Source organism: Homarus americanus, unplaced genomic scaffold, assembly GCF_018991925.1.
Source record: "Homarus americanus isolate GMGI-L3 unplaced genomic scaffold, GMGI_Hamer_2.0 scaffold30108, whole genome shotgun sequence".
Classification (NCBI taxonomy): Eukaryota; Metazoa; Arthropoda; class Malacostraca; order Decapoda; family Nephropidae; genus Homarus; species Homarus americanus.
The window spans coordinates 13,879,277-13,906,146 of record NW_024748109.1 but is presented as its reverse complement, the minus strand read 5'-3'; the positions used below and the strand labels follow the sequence as shown (position 1 = coordinate 13,906,146).

Below are 26,870 nucleotides of genomic sequence, written 5' to 3'. Positions count from 1 at the left end.
TCTGTCTTGTTCAATTGCATGTGCTGCTCTGTCTCTTTGTTTGCATAAGTCTTTTGATCCGGAGTGTGATCCAAGAACCCAAGTCAGCTGGACAGAAGGATCTGACGGACTTCTCGAGGAAGAAGTGGTGAGACCTTTCAGGTGGGTCCCTGGAGAGGACATCATGATCTTGTCCGCCTTTTATACTCATGAATCCAAGTGGTAGCGCTGGATCTGCAGAGGCCATCTCAGTATGCGTTGGTTGGAGTTCTGCATACGGGTGAAGGTGAGAGGGTTGTGTCGGTGTAACAGCAGTGATGGGATGAGGTGTTGGTGGAGATAGCAGTCAAATTTGTGGAGAGCCACTTTGACTGGGCAGGGCCTCTCAATGATGGAGTCCCTTTTGGTGTTTCTTCAATTTGTGGCAGAACAGTGAACTTTTGGTGTAGCACTCCACTGTTGCAAGGGTCCTCTTGAAGCAGGACTGCTTCAGCACCAACTCCTCCCCACCGTCTGCTTGAAGAATGAAAGGTTGGGAGTGGTCTCTGGAGTTCTGAGAACAGGGGTGGGGCGACAGCAGCCAGTAGTTTGGAGACAGCTGAAGCATCACAGTCAGAGTCCATAAATGAAGTTTGGGGCTGGACAAGTAAGTAGAGGGGCAGTAATGTGGAGATTACTGGAATCGTCAGTAGAGAGCCAGCCATTCCTAAAAAAAGCGCAGGAGGGCTTTCTCGTGGTGGTGTGGGGAAGGACAGGATGGCTTCCCACATTGGCGTCCTTTGGTCTGTGCCTCAGCAACGTAATACTAAATACCACGGTGGCACTCCAAAAGTGGACTTGGCGGGTTGATGGTGGGGAACCATAAGCACCGCAATAGACCGAACAAGATTAATGGAAATTTCAGATTGGATGTTCCTGTAACTTTCTGGTGTTATAGGGTCATACTAAGAGTATGCATGGGTGCCAGAAGGTCTTGAATGGTGGGGGAGTGTGGCACGCTGAGAGTAGAGTAGTAGTAACCATTCGAAGACAACTTTATATTGATACTAATCCAAAGGGAGTAATGTAAGCAGAGGGGGGGGTTTTGGCTGTCTCCAGTCAACTCCATTTGATAATAACCTTTTAGAAGATCAAGTCTACAATGACGTATTATTGTGTGTGTCACTTTGAGAATCTCGAAACTACTTTGCCGATCTGTAGTGATGATGGATGGTGTTATATGTAGTGATGGATGGTGTTTATGTAATGATGGATGTTGATATTTATATGTAGTTATGATGGATGTTGTTATATGTAGTGACGATGGGTGGTGTTTATGTGAAGGTGATGATGGATGGTGTTATATGTAGTGATGAAGTGACGGTGGTAGCGAGTGACAGTGGTAGTGATGGTAGGTGGTGATGGCGGCATGTTTGTGGTGATGGTGGTGGTGATAAAGACTGGTTGATAGTAATTGGTATGATGGTGGTGGTAATGATGATGGTAGTAGTGTGAGTGGTATTAGTGCTGATGGTGGTAGTAGTGATGATGGTAATTGAAGGTGGTGCTATAACCTGTAATGATGATGGATGGTGTTATGTAGTGATGATGGATGAACTGTTATAATAAATGACGATGGATGGTGTATATGTAGTAATGATGGATGGTGTTATATATATATTATTATTAACGGTTTATTGAAAAAATTCTCTAACAAAAGGCTGAAAATATACATTGGACATAAATGACTTATACACATACATTGGTGGTTAACAAAAGCCTTCATTAGAGTTTTTTAGGTTAAGGTGGGGAAAGGATGGAAGGCATGCTGGAAACACAAGGAAAAGCCAGACATGAGGATGGAGAAGTCACAACAATATAGTCGTGGGGAAAGGTTGGTAAAAAGTTTAATGAGTTAAACAGAGGACGGCACACTTGTTTACATAATACAGAGTTTGTTGGCTAACTAAGCAACCTGGATTTAGAATGAGGTTGCATTTATTTTCATACTCAAGATCCCTCTATTGCCCGAGTAGTGAATCGCGCCATCCTTGCTATGGACACCTTCACAAGACAGGTGACGATCTGATGTTACATCGTCGGCATACATGACAAACATAGGCATTGGGGGTGCAAGAGTCAACCGTGTAAAAGTGCATAAAAAGGGTTGGTAGAGACAAGAGCCCTGAAACGCCGCTCGAGTGAGAATTCTTCTCCAAATGTTCTTGCATCTTGATTTTGGCTCATGCAGTCCACAACAAATTTGAAAGGTAAAGAACATACAGTGAACATACAGATTAATATGGGTGTTGAACAGCAAACTCGTGGTGTAATAACTCCTCCCAGATGGTGTTAGGAGGAACTCACGTGGTGTAATAGTTCCCTCAGATGGTGTTATGAGAGGACCTCACGTGGTGTAGTAATTCCCTCACAGATGGTGTTATGAGGGACTTGACAGTAATTTATTAATTCCCTCTATGGTGTTATGAGGACATGTGGTGTAGTAATTCCCTCACAGATGGTGTTATAGGTGAGGTGTGGTCTTAGGCCTTCCTATCGTAGACGGATTAACACATCGCTGGTTGTTGTTGGATTCTCACGGGCCGTTATCACTGGAGTACCTGGGATCTCACTGATGAAGGTTAACTTGGGTACGAACTGTTACTGTTGAGTTGTTCTCACTGACAAGCACTGTTACCACTGTTCACCTCTGTTTAACACTGGTTCCGTTCCTTTCCTAAATGAAATTGTAACTTCTGGCGAGAACTGTTGATATTCCAGTGGGAGGAGGTTCAGGGAGGGGGGTTGGTACGGGCCAACAACAGTTGACCTGGCTGCTCCGAGAGGAGCGCAGGTACGTCACGACCCTTCAGTGGTCAAGGACTGTATGTGATGGATATGGTGTTATATGTAGTGACGATGGATGGTGTTATAGGTGTTATATGGGTGATGATGGATGTTTTTATGGCAAGTGATGGTTGGTGTTATATGTAGTGATGATGTATGGTGTTGTGAGCGATGATGGATGGTGTATATGTAGTGACGATGGATGGTGTTATAGGTGTTATATAGATGATGGATGTTGTTATATGTAGTGATGATGGGTGTGGTGTTATATGTGGTAGTCATGTATGGTGTTATATGTGGTGATGATGGATGGTGTTATATATGGTGATGATGGATATTGATGTTATATAGTGATGATTGGTGGTGGTGTTATATGTAGTGATGATTAGACAATAAAATTATAACAGTTTAATGCTAAAAATATACTTTGCTGTATGCCGTTGTGGTGAAAAACATGGTGGAGACACATACACCGTTAATGAACTATTGATGGAAGAAGTTGTTTTGAGGACTGAACGGTGAGAGCAAGAGACAATGGCTGGAGCCTCTCGAGAACAACGTCTACTGCGTGGCCTAGCGACGATTAGGCTAGTATATATATATATATATATATATATATATATATATATATATATATATATATATATATATATATATATATATATATATATATATATATATATATATTTGTTCTTCGTTGTTCATATGGAAGTTTCCAACACATTAAAATTATTTGGAAAAGAAAATATAGATATATGTTTTAATGCATCTATATTGTCATTATGATTCATCAAAAATACAAACAGCAAATGTTATATATTATCTTATAGTCACTACAATTTTCCTTTACACACACATATGCATGAAAAATGTTAATGACATTCACTAAAATAACAAAATGCACAAATAGCAATTTCATGCACATAAACATAGTAGAACATGCACTCACATAATTACATAACAATGAACAAAAATAACAACACTATAGAGCAAACTTATATATAAAATACATCAGCATTAAACATATGGATAAAGACATACTCCAGATTCTAACATCATGAAATTCCATAGATAGTAAAAATCAAGTCACCAAGACCACACAGATTGTATTATTGAAAATCTTCAGGTACAGTGCTGCATTAGAAAGTTTGCGGAACTTACGTATAAAAGCTAGTAGGTACAATATATTCAAACAAAAGAGTGCACTACAAGCATCAGTTCAAGAACATGCCCGGTAAGTGAAACATTCCAAAACGATGTATAATACATACCCTTATGTAAATTATTCCTCATTGGTTGAACAGTAAAATAAATATAAATCAACACATTACTACCCAAATTATACGCAACACAGCTGTGTTTAATACCTATTATGCCTTACTTTAGCTGTGTTTAATACCTAGTTACATGCTTACTATAGCTGTGTTACTACCTAATACATACCCACTTTGTTTAATACCTAGATTATACCTTACTTGTATAATACCTAGTTATGCCTTACTATAGCTGTGTTTAACATACCTAGTATGCCTTACTTAGCTGTGTTTAATACCTAGTTATGCACTATAGCTGTGTTTACACTCACATATTTATACCTTACTTTAGCTGTGTTTTTCAACACAATATGAAGAACTTTCATCCTTTTTCTTTTCTTTACATAAATCTCTCTTGAAAATTTTTACAAGAGTAAAGATCCTCATTTCACATATATGTGAACAATAAGACATTAAGATCATTAAAAAATCTTACTTGGCTACTTGTAGTTGTAATTTCCATTAACTTTTAATTTTTCTCTAATATTGTCATGAAAATAATTTCACTATATATTTTTGTTGAAAAACAATCTCAAGATATATTTTATTAAATCAGTGATGGTTTGGCATAATTTAAATATTTTGTTTTTCTCTGCAACTTTTTGGTACAAATATATGTTACAATATCTCATTTCTTTATCGGGATCTATAATAATATGTCCCTACATTTCACACTTATGTTCTTATATATTACTACTATATGCAATCTTTCTTATATTCCATTCTACTAAATTAGATACTGTAAAACATTGCACATATAATTTCCACATTTGAAAACATATTTGATTTTTTATAGTGAAGAAATTAATGTACAATACGTTACAACCATCTTAAACAAGGATCTACTGATCTAGGCAAGCATAATTACAAAGCCCACATCTGAAGTTGTCCTGATGTATAATTCTTTGGTGAAAAATGGTAACCTACATAACAAGAAGCTTCTGTTTAATTGCTCTGCAGGTCTTCATGGTGAAATGAAACCTTTGATGGAACTCCTGCCATTCACCCTAGCCATCTGGGGAAGGGCATCTGAAAAACACATTAGAAAGCAAGAGTACGAGTACTGATTACTTGCTGGTAGTGCTGTGGTCGTGGAGTGTGGTGTGGAATGGTGTGGTCGTGGGTGTGGTGTGGTGTGGTGCTGTGGTTTGGGTGTGGTGCTGTGGTCGTGGATGTGGTGCTGTGTGCGTGGCGTGGGTGTGGTGTGGTCAGATTGGCATGGTCATAGCTGTGGTCTAGTGGGTGCTGTGGTCGTCGAGTGTGGTGCTGTGGTCATGGTGGGTGTGGTGTGATTGTGGTGCTGTGGTCGTGGGTGTGGTGTGGAGTGTGGTGCTGTGTGTGGTGTGTGGTCGTGGAGAGTGGTCGCGGGTGTGTGGCTCTCTCTTCATAGATTGGTGTTGGTTGTGCTGTGGTCGAGGTGTGGTGCCGTGGTCGTGGGTCTGGTGTGGTGCTCTCTGGTCGTTGAGTGTGGTGTGAGTGTGGTGCTGTGGTCGTGGGGTGTGGTGCTGTGGTCGTGGGTGTGGTGTAGGGGTGTGGTGCTGTGGTCGTGGGTGTGGTGTGGGTGTGGGCTGTGGTCGTGGGTGTGCTTTGTGGTCGTGGGTGTGGTGTGGTGAGGTGTGGTGTGGGCTGTGGTCGTGGGTGTGTGGGTGTGGTCCGTGAGTGTGTTTGTGAGTTGTGAGTGTGCTGTCCAGGGTGCGGTGTTGTGGTGCGGTCGTGGGGTGGTGGGTGTGGTGCTGTGGTGTGGGTGTGGTGCAACGTGATTGGTGGGTGTGGTCCGTGAAAGTGGGTGTGGTGCTGGTGTGTGTGGCTGTGGTGTGTGGTGTTGTGGTCGTGGGTGTGGTCTGGGTGTGGTGCTGTGCGTGGGTGTGGTGTGGGTGTGGTTGCAGGTCGTGGGTGTGGTGTGGGTGTGGTGCTGCCGGTGTGGTGTGGTGCTGGGTGAGATTGTGGTGTGGGTGGTGTTGCTGGTCGTGGGTGTGGAGTGGTGTGGTGCTGTAGGTGGAGTGTGGTGTGAGAGGTGCGGGTCTGGCTGTGGTGAGGTGTGAACGGGTGTGGTGGGTTAGTCTGTCGGTGTGGTGTGGGATGGTGCACAAACCGGTGTGGTGTGGTGCTGTGGCTCGTGGGTTGGTTGGTGCTGGGTGCTGTGTGGTGTTGGTTGTCCAGTGGTCAGGTGTGGTGCTGTGGTCGTGGGTGTGGTGTGGTTGTGGGTGCTGTGCCCGTGGGTGTGGTGTGGGGTTTGGGCCGTGGTCGTTGTGGTGTTGACTGTTGTGCTGTGCCATTGAGTGCGGTGTCAAGGTTTGGTGCTGTGGTCGTGGGTGTGGTGTGTGATTGTGGGCTGTGGTCGTGAAGTGTGGTGCTGTTGTGGTGTGGTGCTGTGGTCGTGAAGTGTGGTGTGGGGTGTGATCGTGGATGTGGCCTTGGTTAGGTGCAGTGGTCGTGGTGTGGTTGTGGCATGGCGTGGTGCCTGGTGTGGGTGTTGTGCTGTGGTGTGAGTGTGGCTGTGGCGTGGAGTTGATGTGGTTTGGTGCTGGTCGTGGAGTGGGTGTGGGTGTGATGCAGTGGCTGGTGCTGCTGGCGTGGAGTGTGGTCGCTGTGGTGTGGGTGTGGTGCTGTGCAGGGTGTTGTGCTGTGGTGGGTGTGGGTGCTGTGCTCATGGTTGTGTTGCTGTGTCGGGGTGTGTTGTGAGCGTTGTGCTGTGGTCGAGGAATGTGGTGTGGGTGTGGTGCTGTGATGCTTGGAAGTGTGGTTGTGGTGCTGGTCTGGCAGTGGGTGGAAGGTGTGGTGCCTCTTGGGTGGTGGTTTTGGCTCTGTGGTCGTCAGGCAGTGGTTAACTGGTGTGGTCGTGGAGTGTTGTGTGGGTGTGTTGCTGTCGGTGGGGTGTGGTCTTGGTGTGGCTCCTGTGGTCGTGAGATTGGTAAGGTGACTGCAGTGGTCGTGCTGGTGTGAGTGTTGTGCTGTGGTCGTGGGTGTGGTGTCCAGTGTGGCGCTGTGGTCATTGGGTGTGGTGTAGGTGTGGTGCTGTGGTCAGGGTGGAGTGTGGTGTTGTTTGCTACAAGTGTGGTGTGAGTGTGGTGCTGTGGTCAGTGTGGTGTGGTGTGGTGCTGTGAGTCGTGGAGGTCGTGTGGAGTGGTGCTGTGGTCTTGGGTTGAGTTGGTGTGGGATGTGGTTGTGGAGTGTGTTGTGTGTATGGTGCGTATGCCGTGGAGTTGGTGTGGGTGTGGTGCTGTGGCGTGGGTGCTGTGAGTGTGGTGCTGTGGTGTGTGGTGGCAGGTGTGGTGCTGGTCCGTGGGATGTGTTGTGGTGGGTGCATGGTGTGGAGTGTGGTGCTATGGTGGGTTTGAGTATGGCTCTGTGGTCGTGGAGTGGTGAGTGTTGTGCTGTGGTCGTTGAGTGTGGTGTTGATTAAAATTGAGTGTGGTGCTGTGGTCGTGGGTGTGTGGGTGGGTGCTGTGTCGTGTGTGGTGTGGGTTTGGTGCTGTCGTGGTTGTGGTGTTTGCTTGCTCGTGGGTGTGGTTGAGCTGGTGCTGGGTCGTGAGTGTGTTGTGGTTGGTGATGTGTGGTCGTGGGTGTGGTGTGGATGTGGGCTGTGGTTTGGGTGTGGTCGTCGTGGGTGTGGTGTGAGGTGGTGCTGTGCTCGTGGGTGTGGTGTTGGATTTGGTGCTGTGGGGTCGTGGGTGTGGTGCTGTGTGGTCGTGTGGGTGTGGTGTGGGTGTGGTGCTGTGGTGGGTGGGCTGTGGTCGTGGGTGTGATGTGTGGTGGGTGCTGTGGTCGTGGGTGTAATGTGCTGTGATGCATGGTGTTGGGTGTGTGTGTGGTGTGGGTGTGGTTGGCATGTCGGGTGTGGTGCTGTGGTCGTGGGTTGTGGTTAGGTAGTTGGCCTTGGTGGTGTGGTGCTGTGGTCCAGAGGGTAACAATTGGAGTGTGGTGCAGTGGCATGGGAGAGTTGTGTGGTGTGGTTGCTGTGGTCGTGGGTGGTTGTGAGTGTGGTGCTGTGATCATTGGGTGTGGTGTGGGTGTGCTTGATCAGTGTGGTGTGAGTGTGGTGCTGGAGTCAGGAGTGGGTGTGGGTGGTGCTGTGGCCGTGGGTCTGTACTGGTTGTGGTGTAATGGTCTACAGGTGTGGTCTGGTCGTGCTGTGGTCATTGGGTGTGGTATGAGTGTGGTGTTGTGATCTAGGTGTGATGGTGTGGTGTTGTGGTCGTGGAGTGTAGGTGTGGTGTCGGTCAAGTGTTGTGTGGCATGGGTGGGGTTTGGGTGTGGTGTGGTCATGGTGTGATGAGTGTGGTGCTGTGGTCGTTGGTGTGGTTGGGTTGGTGCATTGATCTAGGTGCGGTGTGAGTGTGGTGCAGTAGTCTGGAGTGTGGTTGCTGTGGTGCTGTGGTCCGAGGTGTGCTGTGAGTGTGCTGTAGCGTGGGTGTGGTGTGTGGTGCTGTGGCATGGATGTGGTGTGGTCGGTGCTGTGGTCGTGGTGTGGTGGTCGTGGGTGGTGTGGTGTTGGCTGTGGCGTGGGTGGTGTGGTGTGGTGCGTGTCATGGAGTGTGGTGTGAGGTCGTGCTGGTGCATGAAGTGTGGTGTGGGTGTGGTGCTGTGGTCGTGGGTGTGTGTGGTGTGGGTGTGGTGTGGTGTCTGTTACAAGGGTGTGGTGGTGGGTGTGTTTCTGTGCTCGTGGGTGTGTTGTGGTGCTGTGGTCGTGGGTGTGGTGTGGAGGTGTGCTGCTGTGCTCGTGGAGTGGTGTGGTTTGGTGCTGGTCGTGGAGTGTGGTGCCGTGGTCGTGGGTGTGGTGGAGTGTGGCTCTGTGGCAGTGGTCTGTGGGTCGTGGATGTGAGTTTGTTGCTGTGGCGTGTGGTGTCGAGTGGGTGGATGATTAGTCGGTGTGATCCTGTGCGTGGTTGTGGGCTGATTGTCGTGCTGTGCAAGTGTGGTGCTGTGGCGTGGGTGTGGTGTGGTGGTGGTGCTGTGGCGAGGAAGTGGTGTGAGTGGTGCTGTGGTCGCGGAATGTGGTGTGAGTGTTGTGCTGTGGTTAAGTGGGCGTGGTGTGAACAGGGTGTGGTGCTGTGGTCGTGGGTGGTGTGAGTGTGCTGTGGTCAGTTGGAGTGTGGTGCTGTGGTCGTGGGTGTGGTGCTGTGGTCGTAGAGGTGTGGTGTGATTGTGGTGCTGTGATCAAGGTGTGTGCTGTGGTGTGGGTGTGGTGCTGTGTGGCGTGGATGGGTGGGGTTAGGTGGGCTGTGTGGTGGTGCAGCTGTGGTGTGTGGTGCTGGTCGAGGTGTGGTGCTGTATGGTGGGGTGTGGTGCTGTGTGGTGGGGTGTGTGCTGTGTAGGTGGAGAGTGGTGCTGTGTGGGTAGGGTAGTGCTGTGTGGGTGAGGTGTGGTGCTGTGTGGGTGGGGTGTGGTGCTGTGTGGGTGGGGTGTGGTGCTGTGTGGGTGGGGTGTGTGCTGTGTGGGTGGGGTGTGGTGCTGTGTGGGTGGGGTGTGGTGCTGTGTGGGTGGGGTGTGGTGCTGTGTGGGTGGGTGTGTGGTGCTGTGTGGGTGAGGGTGTGGTGCTGTGTGGTGTGTGGTGCTGTGGTGGGGTGGTGCTGTGTGGGTGGGGTGTGGTGCTGTGGGTGGTGTGGTGCTGTGTGGTGGGGTGGTGCTGTGTGGTGGGGTGTGGTGCTGTATGGTGGGGGTGTGTTGCTGTGTGGGTGGGTGTGGTGCTGTGTGGGTGAGGGGTGTGGTGCTGTGTGGGTGAGGGTGTGGTGCTGTGTGGGTGGGGTGTGGTGCTGTGGGTGGGGTGTGGTGCTTATAGGGTGTGGTGGGGTGTGGTGTGTGGGTGTGTGGTGTGGTGTGTGCTGGGTAGTGGTGCGGTGGGGGTGTGGTGCTGTGTGGGTGGGGTGTGGTGTGTGGGTGGGTGGGGGGTAGTGTGGGTGTGGGTGGGGTGTGGTGCTGGGGTGAGGTGTGTTGCTGTGTGGGGTCGGGTTGGTGCTGTGGTGATTGTTGCTGTGTGGTGGGGTGTGGTGCTGTGGTGGTGCTGTGTGGGTGAGGGTGTGGTGCTGTGTGGGTAGGGTGTGGTGCTGTGGTGAGTGTGGTGCTGTGCGTGGGTGGGTGCTGTGTGGTGAGTGTGGTGCTGTGTGGGGTGGGGTGTGGTGCTGTGTGGGTGGGGTGTGGTGCTGTGGGGTGAGGTGTGGTGCTGTGTGGGTGGGGGTGTGGTGCTGTGTGGGTGGGGTGTGGTGCTGTGTGGGTGGGGTGTGGTGTGTGTGGGTGGTGTGGTCTTGGGGTGTGGTGCTGTGTGGGTGGGTGTGTGGTGCTGTGGGTGGGGTGTGGTGCTGTGTGGGTGGGGTGTGGTGCTGTGTAGGTGGATGTGGTGCTGTGGGTGGGGTGTGTGGTCGTGGTGGGGTGGTGCTGGTGGGGTGGGTGTTGCTGTGGGGGGTCTGGTGGTGGGGGTGTGTGTGTGTGGGTGGGGGTGTGGTGTGTGGTGGTGTGTGTGGGTGGGTGTGTGGTGCTGTGTGGGGTGGGGTGTGGTGCTGTGTGGGTGGGGGTGTGGTGCTGTGTGGGTGGGGTGTGGTGGTGTGTGGGTGAAGGGTGTGGTGATGTGTGGGTGGGGGTGTGGTGCTGTGGGTGGGGTGTGGTGCTGTGTGGGTGTGTGTGTGGTGTGTGTGGGTGAGGTGGATTACTGTGTGGGTGGGTGTGTGGGCTGTGTGGGGTGGGGGTGTGTGGTGCTGTGTGGGGTGTAGGTGAGGGGTGTGGTGCTGTATGGGGTGGGGATGTGGTGTTGTGTAGGTGTGGGTGGGGGTGGTGCTGTGTTGTGAGGGTGTGGTGCTGTGTGGGGTGTTGGTGGGGTGTGGTGCTGTGTTGGTGGGGATGTGGTGTTGTGTGGGGTGTGGGTGAGGGTGTGGTGCTGTGTTGGTGAGGTGTGGTGCTGTGTGGGTGTTGGTGGGGTGTGGTGCTGTGTAGGTGTTGGTGAGGGTGGTGCGTGTGGGTGTTGGTGAGGGTGTGGTGCTGTGTAGGTGGGGATGTGGTGGTGTGTAGGTGAGGGTTGATTTTTGATTTGCCGCTTGCATGGCTACTTTATTGTGCACCCACACTCATCCTGTGAGCATGGCCAAAGGATACAAGTAGGGTTTACAAAGGTGCATAATCATTAACCCCAGTTGTCAGGATATTATGGCACTGAATGTTACACAGTATTTCATTTTACATTATTTTTAGTTCTATACATAAGGGTAACTTATTCACAAATGCGTGAGTACAGGCGTGTGAGGCAGTATGTCTGGCCTCACACTTTGTTATTCATTTACGTGGAGGTATTCAAGCACATTGCGTATTTGGTTCTGTACAAAATTGATATAGTTACTAAGTGCAAAAAGTGAGACAATCTTAATATGTCAGCTATCTTGCCATTAGAGATGAAGTGTTGTGCCATTTCACACACAGTGTGCTTGGACCTGTCCTAAAGGTTCCTATCTTCACACAGTCGAGACGTAGTGTTCAAGTGTGTGCATATGTATGGCCACACACTTTCTACTAAGTTTGTTTACATCTGCTTGAGGAACATACTGCCAGAGGTACTTATATCTTAACAATCTAGCGGTTGTAGTGCTGTGGGTGTGAGGGGGTGTGGTGCTGTGTAGTTGTAGGTGAGGGTGTGGTGCTGTGTGGGTGTGGGTGAGGGTGTGGTGCTGTGTGGTGAGGTGGGGTGTGGTGCTGTGTGGGTGTGAATGGGGTGTGGTGCTGTGTAGAGTGGATGGGGGTGTGGTGCTGTGTAGATGTGGGTGAGGGGTGTGGTGCTGTGTGGGTGTGAATAGGGGTGTGGTGCTGTGTGTGGTGTGGATGGGGTGTGTGGTGCGTGTGTGGATGTGGGTGGGGTGTGGTGCTGTGTGGATGTGGGTGGGGTGTGGTGCTGTGTGGGTGTGGTTGAGATTGTGGTGCTGTGTAGATGTAGAGTGAGGTGTGGTGTGGTTGTAGGTGAGGGTGTGGTGCTGTGCAGGTGTGAATGGGGTGTGGTGCTGTGTGAATGTAGGTGGGGTGTGGTGCTGTAGATGTGGGTGAGGTGGTGCTGTGCAGGTGTGAATGGGGTGTGGTGCTGTGGAGATGGGGAGTGTGGTGCTGTGTGGGTGTTGGTGAAGGTGTGGTGCATAGTTGTAGGCGAGGGGTGTGGTGCTGTGTAGATTGGGTGAGGGTGTGGTGCTGTGTAGGTGGGGGTGGTGCTATGGGGGTGTTATGCAGGGTGTTGGTGTGGCGCTGATAGTCAGTGGTGCTGTGTGGAGGTGAGGGGTGTGTGGTGCTGTGTAGGTGTAGGTGAGGGAGTGGCGCTGTGTAGGTGTTGGTGAGGTGTAGTGCTGTGTAGTGTGAGTGGTGTTGTGCAGGTGTAGTGGTGCTGTGTAGGTGAGGGTGTGGTGCTGTGTAGGTGTTGTGAGGGGTGTGGTGCTGTGTAGGTGGGTTGGAGCCGTTTGCAATTTTAATTGGAAGCAAAAAGGATTACAGATAGGGTTTTGTTAAAGGGTCATAATTAACCCCGTTGTCAGGATATTATGGCACTGAATGTTAATACTGCATTTCATTTTACATTATTTGTTTTAGTCTCATACAAGTAACTTAGACACAAATGTGTGATAGGTGCAGGTATGTCTGGCTCACACTTTGTCTACATTTACGGGGAGGTATTCGGGCACATTGGTATTTGGTTCTGGTGGGCATGAGAATGACATAGTTACTGGCGCAAAGGGATAATCTTAATATGTCGGCTATCTTTGCCATTGAGATGGCAGCAGCATTTCACACACAGTGTGCTTGGACTGTCTCCTGTGCTGTTCTGGCTGGCTGCCGAGATTGTAGCCTTTAGTGTGGCTGGTATGTATACACACACTTACATTTAGTTTTGTTTTACATCTGTTTGAGGAACATACTGCCAAGGTATTATATCTCTAACTTTAATCTAGCGGTTGTGGTGCTGTGTAGTTGCAGGTGAGGGTGTGGTGTCAGCAGGTGAATGGGGTGTGGTGCTGTGTAGTGAATGGGCAGTGTGTCATGAGACGATGACGTGGTGCTGCAGGTGCTGGGCATGCGTGGCGCATTGCAGGTGAGGTGTGTGCCGGCAGATGCAGGTGAGGGTGTGGTGCTGTGTGCAGGCGTGGACTGTGGGCGTGATGCTGAAGGTGTGGGTGTGGTCTGTAGGTGAATGGGTGTGGCGCTGTAGCTGCAGGTGAGGTGCAGTCAGATGTAGGTGAGGGTGTGGTCAGCTGTGCAGGTGGACTGTGTGCGTGATTGCAGGTGAGGGCGTGGTGCCGTGCAGGTGCAAACGGGGGTGTTGCCGTATGCAGATGCAGGTGAGGGGTGTGGTGCTGTGCAGATGCAGGTGAGGGTGGCGCTAGGTGTAATGGTGGTGAGGGTGGGGTGCGGTGCTGTGGAGATGAGTGGTGGGTGCAGGTGTTGGTGATGTGGTGCCTTTAGCTGCAGGTGGGGGTGGTGCTGCATATGTAGGTGAGGGTGTGGCGCTGTGTAGGTGTGAGGAGTGAGGGGTGTGGTGCTGTGTAGGTGTGGGTGCTGTGCAGGTGAGGAGGGCAGAGGTGCTGTGTAGGTGTGAGGGAGGGGTGGTGCTGTCACTTGGAATCGAATATGACGATCATCCAGCACGTTTGGAGGGTCGCGAGTGGGGTGGCGCGTCTTCGGCGCTGGCGCTTTCGCCTCGCTATGCAGTCGGCTAACTCAAAGTATTGACACCTTTGTGTGGTGCTCCTCCAAGCGGTGGAGTGATCGTCTCAAGATGAGGGATTGGGACTTTTTCAGGTTTGTCTTAAGACTGTCCTATACCTTTTCCGTTGTCTCAGCCCTACGCTTTACTACTCATTAGATGACTGTAAAGTAGCTGCTTGGTAGTCTACTGTATCCATGCGGGTAACATGCCGCCCAACGTAGTTGTTCGGATAATGGTAGCCTGATGCTCCTACAGCTGGTGCTGCCAGCAAGAATACTGGCATTTGTTCTTTTCCTGTTTAAATCAGCAGGATAGAAACGTAGACTACGTTGTTGAGTTTTAAGTCTTGAGGTGCCTCCTGTATATGACCCATGGCTCGCTGCCATACAGCAGGTGAGGACCACTGCTCGATATACGTGCAGCTTTGTAGATAATTTCAGCCCTCCAGCTGAAGACACGGGTGCGGAGTCTGCTAAAGGCTTGAGACGCTATCTGCTCCGATGTTGAATTTCTTCATCGATGTCCGCAGTGGTGGACAGGTGGGGAGCTGCTGGAAGTAGGTATTATTAAAGAGGGTAGTACCGTTGCTGGATGGATGGTGGAGGTGTGACTGAACCAGGGGCAGGCTGAAAAAGAATCTGAGTCTACATCATCTGCCGACGTGTGCATACCTTCTGCGTTGGTGTTCAGGTCGCGATCAGTGTGGACGAGTGTGGTCGTCTGCATAGTGAAGTTCAGTGATGGAGCTGTCGACACCTTTGTTCCTGTCTGGAATCGTCTTATGTTGAAAATTCCTTCATCCGGTACGGATGTCACACGCAGGCGCGCACACACACACACACACACACACACACACACACAAGGTTGTAATTTTTTCACATGATAACATATATATCTGGGCCACGATGTTACTAAGGTTGAGAGGGTAACTATAGTTCTGCATGACAAGAGATGGAGGGGCGTGTTGTGGGTCACGCTGACTCAACCCGGCACCTCATCTCTCCCGGAGTCTGAACGGTCACTATCGTTTCAAGCTGAACTCCCTTGCTTGTACCGCTGGGAGGTGTGGTGTCACGGAGTCTTGTATACATTAGTGGCACAGGGTAAAGAGATTCATAACCCTCCCACTGGGACTGGGTATCAGTATATTTACCGGGGATTATCCGGACCTGTTAGTGTGAACCATAGAGGCCTGGACACTGATGTTGAGGGAGCACGAGATCTTCCCTGGTTGTGTGGAGGAGGCGTGACCTGGTGTACCCCCAATACTTCTCACGTCCCTTACTCCCTGTACATCTTCCTTCCTTTTCATATTTTGTTTTGTTTATTTCTTTTCTCTTCCTAGTAATTTTTGCTTATCTTCATCTCTCTTCCTTCCTCGCATTTTCCTCTTAACCTTTATACAGTATAATTCACACCTGTGGTCAAGGGTGAAGGTGTACATCATCGTTCATCTCTCTCGTCTTCCATTAGTATTTTACAATTTCCACCTCTTTTAAAACCACCAACAAGATCATGAACACTCAAGTAAATTTATTCCAAGTGTTTGTTGCTAATGTGTTTTTCAACTAAAAGCATAGTTGTTTCATTATTGGGCAGTCAGGTGCTCTTGACTACTGATGTTTGTAAGTAACCTCAACAACATTATTACCTGGACAACGTTTTCTATTGACCTGATAAAAAGTCTTGTTTATGGGTTGATTTTAATCCCCGGATCTTGAGTTTTCTACTACTGTTTAAGAGATCTATGTATGTCTCTTACACACACACTGTACGTACTGCAGGTATTTGGCTGAGAAATAAAACTTACTCCTGTAACCTCCGTCAGTATTAACATGTCTACTCCTTGCTGTCTTATGACTTTTTCCTTTTTTTTTACAATTAGCCCCCCGGCACAGGTCACTGACACATTGGGGCCTGGTGGGCGAAAATATAATAATAATAATAATAATAATAATAGTAACAATAATAATAATAATAATAATAATAATAATAATAATAATAATAATAATTCAGAGTAAATGAAATTTTAATAAAATAAAATTGCAAATAAAATAATAAACTAATAATGGTAATAAAGAACCACAAAGAAAAAAAAATGAAAAACAATATATGTATGTTGTGTTGTCAATAGTAAGAGAAACAATTGAGACCCCCGTACAATTGTTTGTAACGGAGGCAGAAAGTCGGATCAGCAACTTAGACTTGGTCTTTTCGTGATGCCATATGGCAGCAGGTCTACCATTAGACAATACATTATGCTTCCAATATCTTCCCAGGCGGTAGTACCTCCCTGTTTGGTAGCTGTTAGGTTAACGTTAGGTTAGGTTACTTAAGGCTAGCGTTAGGGTAGTTAATCTTAGGTAAAATTAGCTGGGGTAGATTCTTCAGGTGATCCGATGACTAAAATACATAATAATAATACTAAAAATAATACTTATATTACTAATAATAATAATAGAAACTCAGGATTGTTATTGTGGCTTCTGCTAGGAACCTTTGTACCAATCCAGACATAGTAAGTTGTATTACAGTAGAAAATAAACAGACATACACCATAAATTAGTGATTTTAATGACCTTTGACCTATGTAGAATGACAAAAAAAGGACAAATTGTTTTTTATTGTGTTGAAGACATATCATGCTATTTTGTACTGCCTTCCGTCTTATAATTGGTCTAAATGTGATGGAACAGCAGCTCAGAATATAAGGTTTTAATATTGTTTGATCATTGACTTCATGAAATCCTCAAAGGTAATATAAATCCATCGAAATAATATAAATCTACAGGGTAATAAAATCCTCAAATAATATAAGAATTACATCGAGTCACCCTTAATTACCTTCACTTTGTACCAAATACAATTATGGTGAGAATCTTGAGGAGAATGTTTACCTTAATGTTATCTTCATACAGCTACTAAGTGAACATATATAGAATGATACAGACTCACTAATATTATTTTTGTTCGTTATATTTGTCCTGCTAAGCTAACGTCAGCCTGTTTGGTACGTTACTGTACTTTTGCTTACGAAGAACATTTTATATTACGAACCTTTTCAGAATCCGACCTGTGTAACCCCAATACAGTATTTACTTTCTCTTTCGTTTCCTTTGATGCGGAGACCATCACCATGGGATATTGTCCTGTGTGATGTAACTAATGTCAGTGGTCCGCTTTCCGCCCAGCAGGAACAGTCAACAATAGTCTCTAGTGCAAACACGCAGTAAGGGATCAAAACGAGTAATCTCAAAACACCATCACCTACAAATTACAATATGGTTTCCTGTCCGTCTGCTACATGAGTTGCCAGTTTGTATATTAACACCGTCGGGTTTTCATCCCCTTCACCACCTCTGCTGTAGAGACAAAACAGTTAGAATTATGTTAATGAGCGGACTGAATGGTATGACCACACCGGTGTACAACCAGGACAGTATGTATATATACTACACTGTGTTTGTATTGCGTATTGGTGACTTGGTGATGGTGGTGAAGCTATTGTGATGGTTTGGTGGGTGCTCGTCTGGTGACCGTATATCTAGGTAGTGGTGACCTTGTTCCAGTGTTGGTAGGTGTACAATGGTATGTGCGTGTTCAGCAAATGACTATATATGTGTACAGTTTACAAACACTTATCATATTAATGTATTGTTTGTATGTACTCAGTGTCATTGTGTACATGTACTCAGATGATCGTAATGTACTGTTTGTATGTACTTTGATATGTTGTTTATTAATATTATGTATACAGATGAGCTTTGTCTATTGTTTATGTATATGTGTTTATACCGCTTGTGTTTTATGTACAGTATATGTGTTTATACCGCTGTGTTTATGTACAGTATATGTTTATACCGTTGTGTTTGTGTTAAAATTTCTAATGTGTTTTTGATATGATATACGGTTCGGCATTTTTTTGTTATGTTTTGTATACGAGAAGGTCTGTAAAGTAAATGTATATCTTGAATGGAGAAAGGATTTTCATTGTGGTATCTCGGATCGTGTCCTCCAGACCTACATTTTTCTTCGTAAATTCTCGCCCCAGTTTCAAAGGCCGCACGCTACTCTTTTTCCGTGGTGGGTGGGTGACCTCAACGCCCGGAGAACCTATCTTAAGCTGAGGTCTTGTCACGAGTGTTGCGATAACCCGGGCTGTATTGGTGGGGGGTGGGTGGGACTTGGCTATAACATGTATGCCGTCACTAAGTGTGGGTGTGGGTGATTAAGGTGGCCAGTCAGTCACTCAGAGAGTACGCTAATTTCAACACCTAAACGGAAAGGCTCAATATTGGTTCTGTATATATACCTGTGTATAATGCCACCTTTACGTTGCTGCATAGATAACATTGTAATAATATACATTTGATAAAGGAAACACTTCCTCATTCCGTCACTGATGAGAGTAGACAGGTTGTGATAAGTAAACCTAGTCTCTTCATGACACTTTACAAGGTATTTTTTTTACTACTTAGGAATTGTTCATTGGTGTTTGCAGCGGAACATTCATCAGGTCGTGAGACACCACCCCCTCCCCCGGTTTTACCCTAACTCTCTATCGCGATGCATAATATAGATCCTTTTAAAGAGTGGTGAGTAATGCTCCACCTCTTGCAATCAGTATACTAATGAAGATTTGTGTGTGTGTGTAGGGATATCCTCCCTCTCTCCTTTCTTGCCCCTAACCTCACATCTGATACTCCTTTTCCTTCACCTGTTTCTCCTTCACTCTCATATTGGGTTCTCCTTCACTTCTCTTCGTCCTTCTCCACCGACTACTCTTGCTTCCCTTCCTTTAACCCCCCTGCACCTCTTCCTGTTGCTACTTCCTCTTTCCCACCCATTCTCTATTCCTCTCCCCTCTGTTGCTTCCTCCTCAACCCTCGCTCCCTACCCACTTCCTCCTTTCCCTCTTCCCCCCCCTTGTTCCTTCCCACCGTCCTTTCTCTCCCCTCCCCCACACTTCTCTTGTTTTCCATTATCTACCTCCCTCCCCTCTCTCTCCTTGCTTTTCATTCCACCTCTTCATCCATCCATCTCCCCCTCCCCATCCTCCTCGGAACATTTTTTCATGGTAGGGCTCCTTTGTTGGACGCGCGCCAGGCTATCTCGTGATCTTGTTTACATCTGGAGGTGGGCACATCCCGCCACTGCTTCTTGGATGAGGGCGGAGGAGGTGGGAGGTGCATGTTTTAGTAGAGAGGGAGGAATGTCTCTGGTAGAGTGAGGGAGGGAGGTGTCTCTCTGTTGGTAGAGTGAGGAGGGAGGTGTGTCTCTTGGTAGAGTGAGGGAGGAGGTGTGTCTGTTGGTAGAGTGAGGGAAGGGAGGTGGGTCTCTTGTAGAGTGGGGGAGGGAGGTTAGCTCTTTGTGAGTGAGGGGGAAGGTGTGTCTCTTGGTAGAAGTGGGGGGAGGGGGGTGTGTCTCTTTGTAAAGTGAGGGGAGGGGTGTGTCTCTGGTAGAGTGAGGGGAAGGGGAGGTAGATCTTGTTAGAGTTGGGGAAGGGAGGTTTGTCTCTTTGGCAGAGTGAGGAGAGTGTCTTGGTAGAGTGGGGAGGGAGGTGTCTCTTGTTAGAGTGGGGAGGGGGTGTGTCTCTTGGTAGAGTGAGGGAGGTGTGTCTCTTGGTAGAGTGAGGAGGGGGAGGTGTCTGTTGGTAGAGTGAGGGAGGGAGGTGTGTCTCTTGGTAAGTGAGGAGGGAGGAGGTGTGTCTGTTGGTAGAGGTGAGGGAGAGAGTGGGTCTCTTAAGGTGGGGGAGGGAGGTTTGTCTCTTGTAGAGTGAGGAGGGAAGGTGTGTCTCTTGGTAAGTGGGGGAGGGGGTGTGTCTCTTTGTAAAGTGAGGGAGGAGGTGTGTCTCTTGGTAGAGTGGGGAAGGGAGGTGGGTCTCTTGTTAGAGTTGGGAAGGAGGTTTGTCTCTTTGTAGAGAGTGGGGAGGAGGTGTGTCTCTTGGTAGAGTGGGGGGAGGGAGGTGTGTCTCTTGTTAGAGGTGGGGGGGTGTGTCTCTTGGTAGAGTGAGGGGAGGAGGTGTGTCTCTTGGTAGAGTGAGGAGGGGGAGGTGTGTCTCTTGGTAGAGTGGGGAGGAGGTGCATGTTTTGGTAGAGTGAGGAGGAAGGTGTGCCTCTTGGTAGAGTGAGGGAAGGAGGTGTGTCTCTTGGTAGAGGGGGAGGGTGCATGTTTTTGGTAGAGTGAGGGAGGGGAAGGTGTGCCTCTTGGTAGAGTGAGGAAGGGAGGGTGTGTCTCTTGGTAGAGTGAGGAAGGAGGTGTGTCTCTTGGTAGAGAGGGAGAGGTGCATGTTTTGGTAAGTGGGGAGAAGGTGCCTCCTCTTGGTAGAGTGAGGAGGTGTGTCTCTTGGTAGAGTGGGGAGGGGGAAGGGTGTGCCTCTTTTGTTAGAGTGGGGGGTGTGTCTCTTGGTAGAGTGAGGGAGGTGTGTCTCTTGGTGTGAGGAGGTGTGTCTTGGTGGGGAGAGTGCATGTTTTTGGTAGAGTGAGGAGGAAGGTGTGTCTCTTGGTAGAGTGAGGAAGAGTGTGTCTCTTGGTAGGGTGGAGGAATCTCTTATTGGGGAGATCGTGTGTGTGCTGCCAGGGGTAGGTGTGGGTGGTGAGTGAGGGAGAGTCTTGTTGTGGTTGATGTGCATCTGTTGTTTTAGGAAGATGAATTTCATTTGCTATGGTTAAGGACCTTTTAGTTGCTTCTGTTGTTATGGAGGTGTGTGTGTGTGTGTGTGTGTGTGTGTGTGTGTGTGTTGTGCCGTTGGAGGAAAGATCATGTGGGTTACGTTTAGCCAGTTGACATGTGTATTTCCATTAATCGATGGATAAAATCAGTTTTCAAGGTAACGACCTTGACTATATTTATTATCTTAACTACCAAACCAGTGTCCATCAACGCCACCCATCCATGTCTCTCCGTCTAGGTGTATCTATTATGTGTCTTGCCTCAAAGCGGAGAGGGCCATACGTTCGAGTCTTGTAAGATTACACACTGGTAACATAACACGCTCTGACCTCTTAATTTACTTCTGTCATGAAGGAGGTCTGGTGATAGTCTTAGCTATGAGTGTGAGGAAGTATCTTACTGGCCTAGTTTAGTAAGATGGCAGCCAAATAACGTTGCCGTTGTACCAAGACTCTTCCGTTACAGCGGCTTAACCAGCATAGTTATGGGAAAAATATTAATATACGAATTTTGAGAATCGGTACTGCACATTCTCACCACATACCTGAGTGTACCATAAATTACCTAATGTGTTCTTTGGCAACTTTGTGTTAATTGAAAGGATCCAAATGTTGTCTTTATAATTATCTCTTGCCTTATACTGTGTCGTAGTGAGGTGATATGCTTATACAGCGGGGCGGTGTTTTTTTCAGTAGTAGTATTTATTACCTGTCGTGCGGCGGACTAATGCCAGCTACCATTTACCTTCACTCAGTAACCTTTACCCTTTGTTAATCCATCTCTCAGAATTTTTTAACATAATTTATTTGTTTTCCATGATGAAAATATTACCGGTTTCTTGTCGGTTACTTATACTGTAGATGATCTTTAGTTCTGACTGTAGAGCTAGAGCGTGAACACTGACCTGTTGCGATACCGTCAGGACCAATACAAAATGCAGAGAGAAGTGTGGGTTGGAGCAGTAGACTCACACACTGTCTCTACTCGTGTATCACGAAACGTCTCCCTCCCCTGTAATTTGAAAGTTTCTAATTACATACCTTAGTAATTTAACTTTATTTTCTCGTGTTGTTGAGTAATTTAAAATTCAGGGAAACAATACGGATTAGCATTCCACTCGGTACAAAATAATTTACCTCTTATAGTAAACTGCCTCACTGTAAACTAACCGAGTCACCGTAAGCCTACTACTTGCTATGACTCTTTGGGTGTATATAATTTGGTGTCTCGCCATAACAACACACCTGGGCGGTGAAAGTGTAGCTGGCAGTCCGTTTTAATTAGTGTTGTAAGGAGGTGTTGTGAGTTGCTAAAAGCAGTATTACAATGGGTGGCCAGGCGTCGTGTGCGTGTAATAGCTGATCACACATGCCCTCCCTCCTCTCCTCTACCTCTACCTCACACACGCCTTCCTCTCGCTCACTCTACCCACACGCGCCTGCCTCTTACTCTCACACCTATCTCTCACGCGTCTGCCTCTCACTCCAACTCACACGCGTCTGCCTCTCACTCTACCTCTAGCCTACCTCTCACTCTCACGTCACCTCACACGCCTACCTCTCACTCTACCTCTCACAGACGCCTACCTCTCCTCTACTTTACCTCTCAAGACGCCTACCTCTCTCCCTAACTCTACCTCTCACACACGCCTACCTCTCACTCTGCTCTGCCTCCTATAGACACCTACCTCCCTATCACTCCGACTCTCACACACGCCTGCCTCATTCTCACACGCCTACCTCTCCTCTCACACTCGCCTCCTCTCACTCACTCCACCTCACACACGCCCTACCTCTCCTCTCCTCCTCTCACACCTCCCACACTCCTCTCCACACACACCTCACTCTCCTCCGCCTCCTCTCACTCACTCCACCTCACACACGCCCTACCTCTCCTCCACCTCTCACACACACACCTACCCCTCCCCTCCCTCTCACACACACACACACACCTACCTCTCCCACTCCACCTCTACCCCACCTCTCCTCCATCTCACACACACCTACCTCTCCTCCCACCTCCTCACACACACCCACACCTACCTCTCCTCCACCTCTCACACACCTACCTCCCTCCACCTCTCACACACACACCTACCTCTCCTCCACCTCTCACACACCTACCTCTCCTCCCACACCTCTCCCACACACACACACACCTACCTCTCCTCTCTCACACACACCTACCTCTCCACTCCCCCTCTCCCACACACACACCTACTCTCCTCCCACCTCTCCCACACACACCCACCTCTCCTCCCACCTCTCCCACACACACACCTACCTCCTCTCCACCTCTCACACACACACACCTACCTCTCACTCCACCTCTCACACACACCTACCTCTCCACCACCCTCTCACACACACACCCTCTCCCCTCCACCCTCTACACACCTATCTCTCACACCACACACACCTACCTCTCCACTCCCACCTCTCACACACACACCTACCTCTCACTCCACCTCTCACACACACCTACCTCTCACTCCCACCTCTCACACACACACCTCACTCCACCTCTCACACACACACCTACCTCTCCTCCACCTCTCACACACACACCTACCTCTCCTCCACTCTCACCCACCCCTCCTCAACCTCACACACACACCTACCTCTCCACTCCACCTCACACACACCTATCTCCTCCCACCTCTCTCCACCCCCTCCCTCCTCCCACCTCACCCTACCTCTTCCCTCCCACCTCTCCCCACACACCTCTCCCACTCCCACCTCTCCACACACACCTACCTCTCCACTCCCACCTCTACACACACCCTCCCTCCACTCCACCCACACACACCTACCTCTCCCCACCCTCTCCTACCTCTCACTCCACCTCTCCACACACACTACCTCTCCTCCCACCTCTCACACACACCTACCTCTCCTCCCACCTCTCACACACACCTACCTCTCCTCCCTCTCCCACACACACACCTCTCACTCCACCTCTCACACACACACCTACCTCCTCCACCTCTCACACACACCCACCTCTCCTCCCACCTCTCACACACACACCCACCTCTCCTCAACCTCTCCCACACACCTACCTCTCTCACTCCACCTCCACACACACACCTACCTCTCCTCCACCTCTCACACCCACCTCTCCCACCTCACACACACACACCTACCTCTCCACTCAACCTCTCACACACACCTACCTCTCACTCCACCTCTCCACACACACACCTACCTCCTCACTCCCTCTCCACACACACACCTACCTCTCACTCCACCTCTCACACACACACCTACCTCTCCTCCCACCTCTCCCACACACACACCCTACCTCCTCACCCACCTCTCCACACACACCCTACCTCTCCTCCAACCTCTCACACACACTACCTCTCCTCCACCTCTCACACACCTACCTCTCCTCCACCTCTCACACACACCCACCTCTCCTCCACCTCTCCACACCCACCCTCCTCCCTCTCCACACACACACCTCTCACTCCCACCTCTCACACACACACACCTACCTCTCACACCCACCTCACCTCCCACCCCTCCCACACACACACACTACCTCTCACTCACCTCTCAACACACACACCTACCTCTCCTCCACCTCTCACACACACACCTACCTCTCCTCACCGCCTCTCACACACACACCTCTCCTCCCTCTCCTCTCCCCTACCTCTCCTCCCACCTCCTCACACACACACCTACCTCTCACTCACCTCTCACACCCACCTCCCCTCCCACCTCTCCACACACACACCTACCTCTCCTACCCACCTCCCACACACCCTCCTCCCTCTCACACACACACCTACCTCTCCATCCCACCTCTCACACCTACACTCTTACTCACCTCCAGTAAATAGATTTATTATAGTGAACGAGAGTACCTTTAATGATGTCTGCACTTATGCGTATAGTATTGATATATTTACGCATTTATTTATTTATTTAAATTGGGAAGTCCGATTACAGTAAATAGGCGATTACAGAGAGAGAGAGAAAACACAAAGAACAACACCCGTCACACGTCTTCTGTGTTACACCATCACATTTCCTGTGTCACACCGTGTCCTGTGTCACATCATCATTCCGTCATACGTTTCCTGTCACACCATCACACCGTTTCCTGTGTCACACCATCACACCGTCTCCTGTGTCACACCGTGTCTATGTCACATCATCATTCAGTCATACCGTTTCCTGTGTCACCATCACACCGTTTCCTGTGTCACACCTTCACACCTCTCACGTGTCAATCACCCTGTCACACCGTTTCATATATACACCATCATTTCCGTGCACCGTGTCCTGTGTCACATCATCATTCAAAATGCTTCCTGTGTCACACCATCACACCGTTTCTGTGTCCACAACCGTGTCCTGTGTCACACTCACCTCGTCACCTGTGTACACCATCACCTGGTCACCTGTACCACACCATCACGTTACTTGGCGCCTTATTGACACATTTTCTCACTCTCTTAGTGAAGACCTCCACCGCACCACACCCCTCGTGTTGTCAGGAGCATATCATTTCCTATCTCCATCTATATTTACACACACACACACACACACACACACACCACACACACACACACACACACACACACACACACACACACACACACACACACACACTTCATCGTCAGGTGTGTCATCGTTCCTGGTGACGGTGAAGGTGGTCAAAGTGCCAGTAAAAACCATAGAGTTTTATATAATGGCGATGAAACGATCAAATCAACCTCCACCCCCTCCTCCCTCCCCGTGAGAGGCATAGAAGTGTTGGGGGTGGAGAACATTAGAGCTCTAAAGGTTTAAGGGCAAGAGAGGATGAAAGTTGGACCATCATCTCAGGTTAAGGTCGCTCTCTCATCTGCTGGGGCTCCATAGTCTCCTCCACACACACCCCTCCCTCTCCCTTCCTTCCTTCCTTGTCTTCCCTCCCTCCCTCCTTCCTCCCCTTCCCTCCCATTTGCCTATCTCCTCCCTCTCCTCCCTTCGCTCCTTGTTTGCCCTCCTTCCCTCTATACCTTTGCATCATCTACATCATCATCGTCTTCCTCGTTGTTGTCGTCTCACCATCATCATCGTCTTCGTTATCATCGTCTTCGTCGTTGTTGGCATTACATCATCATCATCGTCTTCGTTATCATCGTCTTCGTCGTTGTTGTCGTCTACATCGTCATCATCGTCTTCGTTATCATCGTCTTCGTCGTTGTTGTCGTCTACATCATCATCATCGTCTTCGTTATCATCGTCTTCGTCGTTGTTGTCATCTACATCATCATCATCGTCTTCGTTATCATCGTCTTCGTCGTTGTTGCCATCCTCATCATCATCGTCTTCGTTATCATCGTCTTCGTCGTTGTTGTCGTCTACATCATCATCATCGTCTTCGTTATCAATTCCCTCGTTGTTGTCGTCTTCGTCATCATCGTCTTCGTTATCATCGTCTTCGTCGTTGTTGTCGTCACATCATCATCATCGTCTTCGTTATCATCGTCTCCCTCGTTGTTGTCGTCTACATCATCATCATCGTCTTCGTTATCATCGTCCTCCTCGTTGTTGTCGTCTACATCATCATCATCGTCTTCGTTATCATCGTCTCCCTCGTTGTTGTCGTCTACATCATCATCATCGTCTTCGTTATCATCGTCTCCTCGTTGTTGTCGTCTACATCATCATCATCGTCTTCGTTATAATCGTCTCCCTCGTTGTTGTCGTCTACATCATCATCATCGTCTTCGTTATCATCGTCTTCGTCGTTGTTGTCATTACATCATCATCATCGTCTTCGTTATCATCGTCTCCCTCGTTGTTGTCGTCTACATCATCATCATCGTCTTCGTTATCATCGTCTTCGTCGTTGTTGTCGTCTACATCACCATCATTCTTCGTTATCATCGTCTCCCTCGTTGTTGTCGTCTACATCATCATCATCGTCTTCGTTATCATCGTCTTCGTCGTTGTTGTCGTCTATCACCATCATCGTCTTCGTTATCATCGTCTCCTCGTTGTTGTCGTCTACATCATCATCATCGTCTTCGTTATCATCGTCTTCGTCGTTTTGTCGTCTACATATCATCATCGTCTTCGTTATCATCGTCTTCGTCGTTGTTGTCGTCTACATCATCATCGTCTTCGTTATCATCGTCTCCTCGTTGTTGTCGTCTACATCACCATCCGTCTTCGTTATCATCGTCTCCTCGTTGTTGTCGTCTACATCATCATCATCGTCTTCGTTATCATCGTCTCCTCGTTGTTGTCGTCTACATCATCATCGTCTTCGTTATCATCGTCTCCTCGTTGTTGTCGTCTACATCATCATCATCGTCTTCGTTATCATCGTCTCCCTCGTTGTTGTCGTCATCATCATCATCGTCTTCGTTATCATCGTCTTCGTCGTTGTTGTCGTCTACATCATCATCA

General features: G+C 48.6%; 1 protein-coding gene across 1 annotated transcript; it reads right to left on the bottom strand.

The window, feature by feature from the left end:
- Positions 1 to 227: 227 nt before the first annotated feature.
- Positions 228 to 26,345, bottom strand: LOC121880184 (protein PFC0760c-like). Its single transcript, XM_042387312.1, has 3 exons — positions 26,220 to 26,345; positions 25,569 to 25,850; positions 228 to 617 (listed from the first exon to the last, which is right to left on the bottom strand). Exons 1-3 carry the CDS (start codon positions 26,343 to 26,345, stop codon positions 228 to 230), a joined length of 798 nt encoding a protein of 265 aa, XP_042243246.1.
- Positions 26,346 to 26,870: the final 525 nt, after the last annotated feature.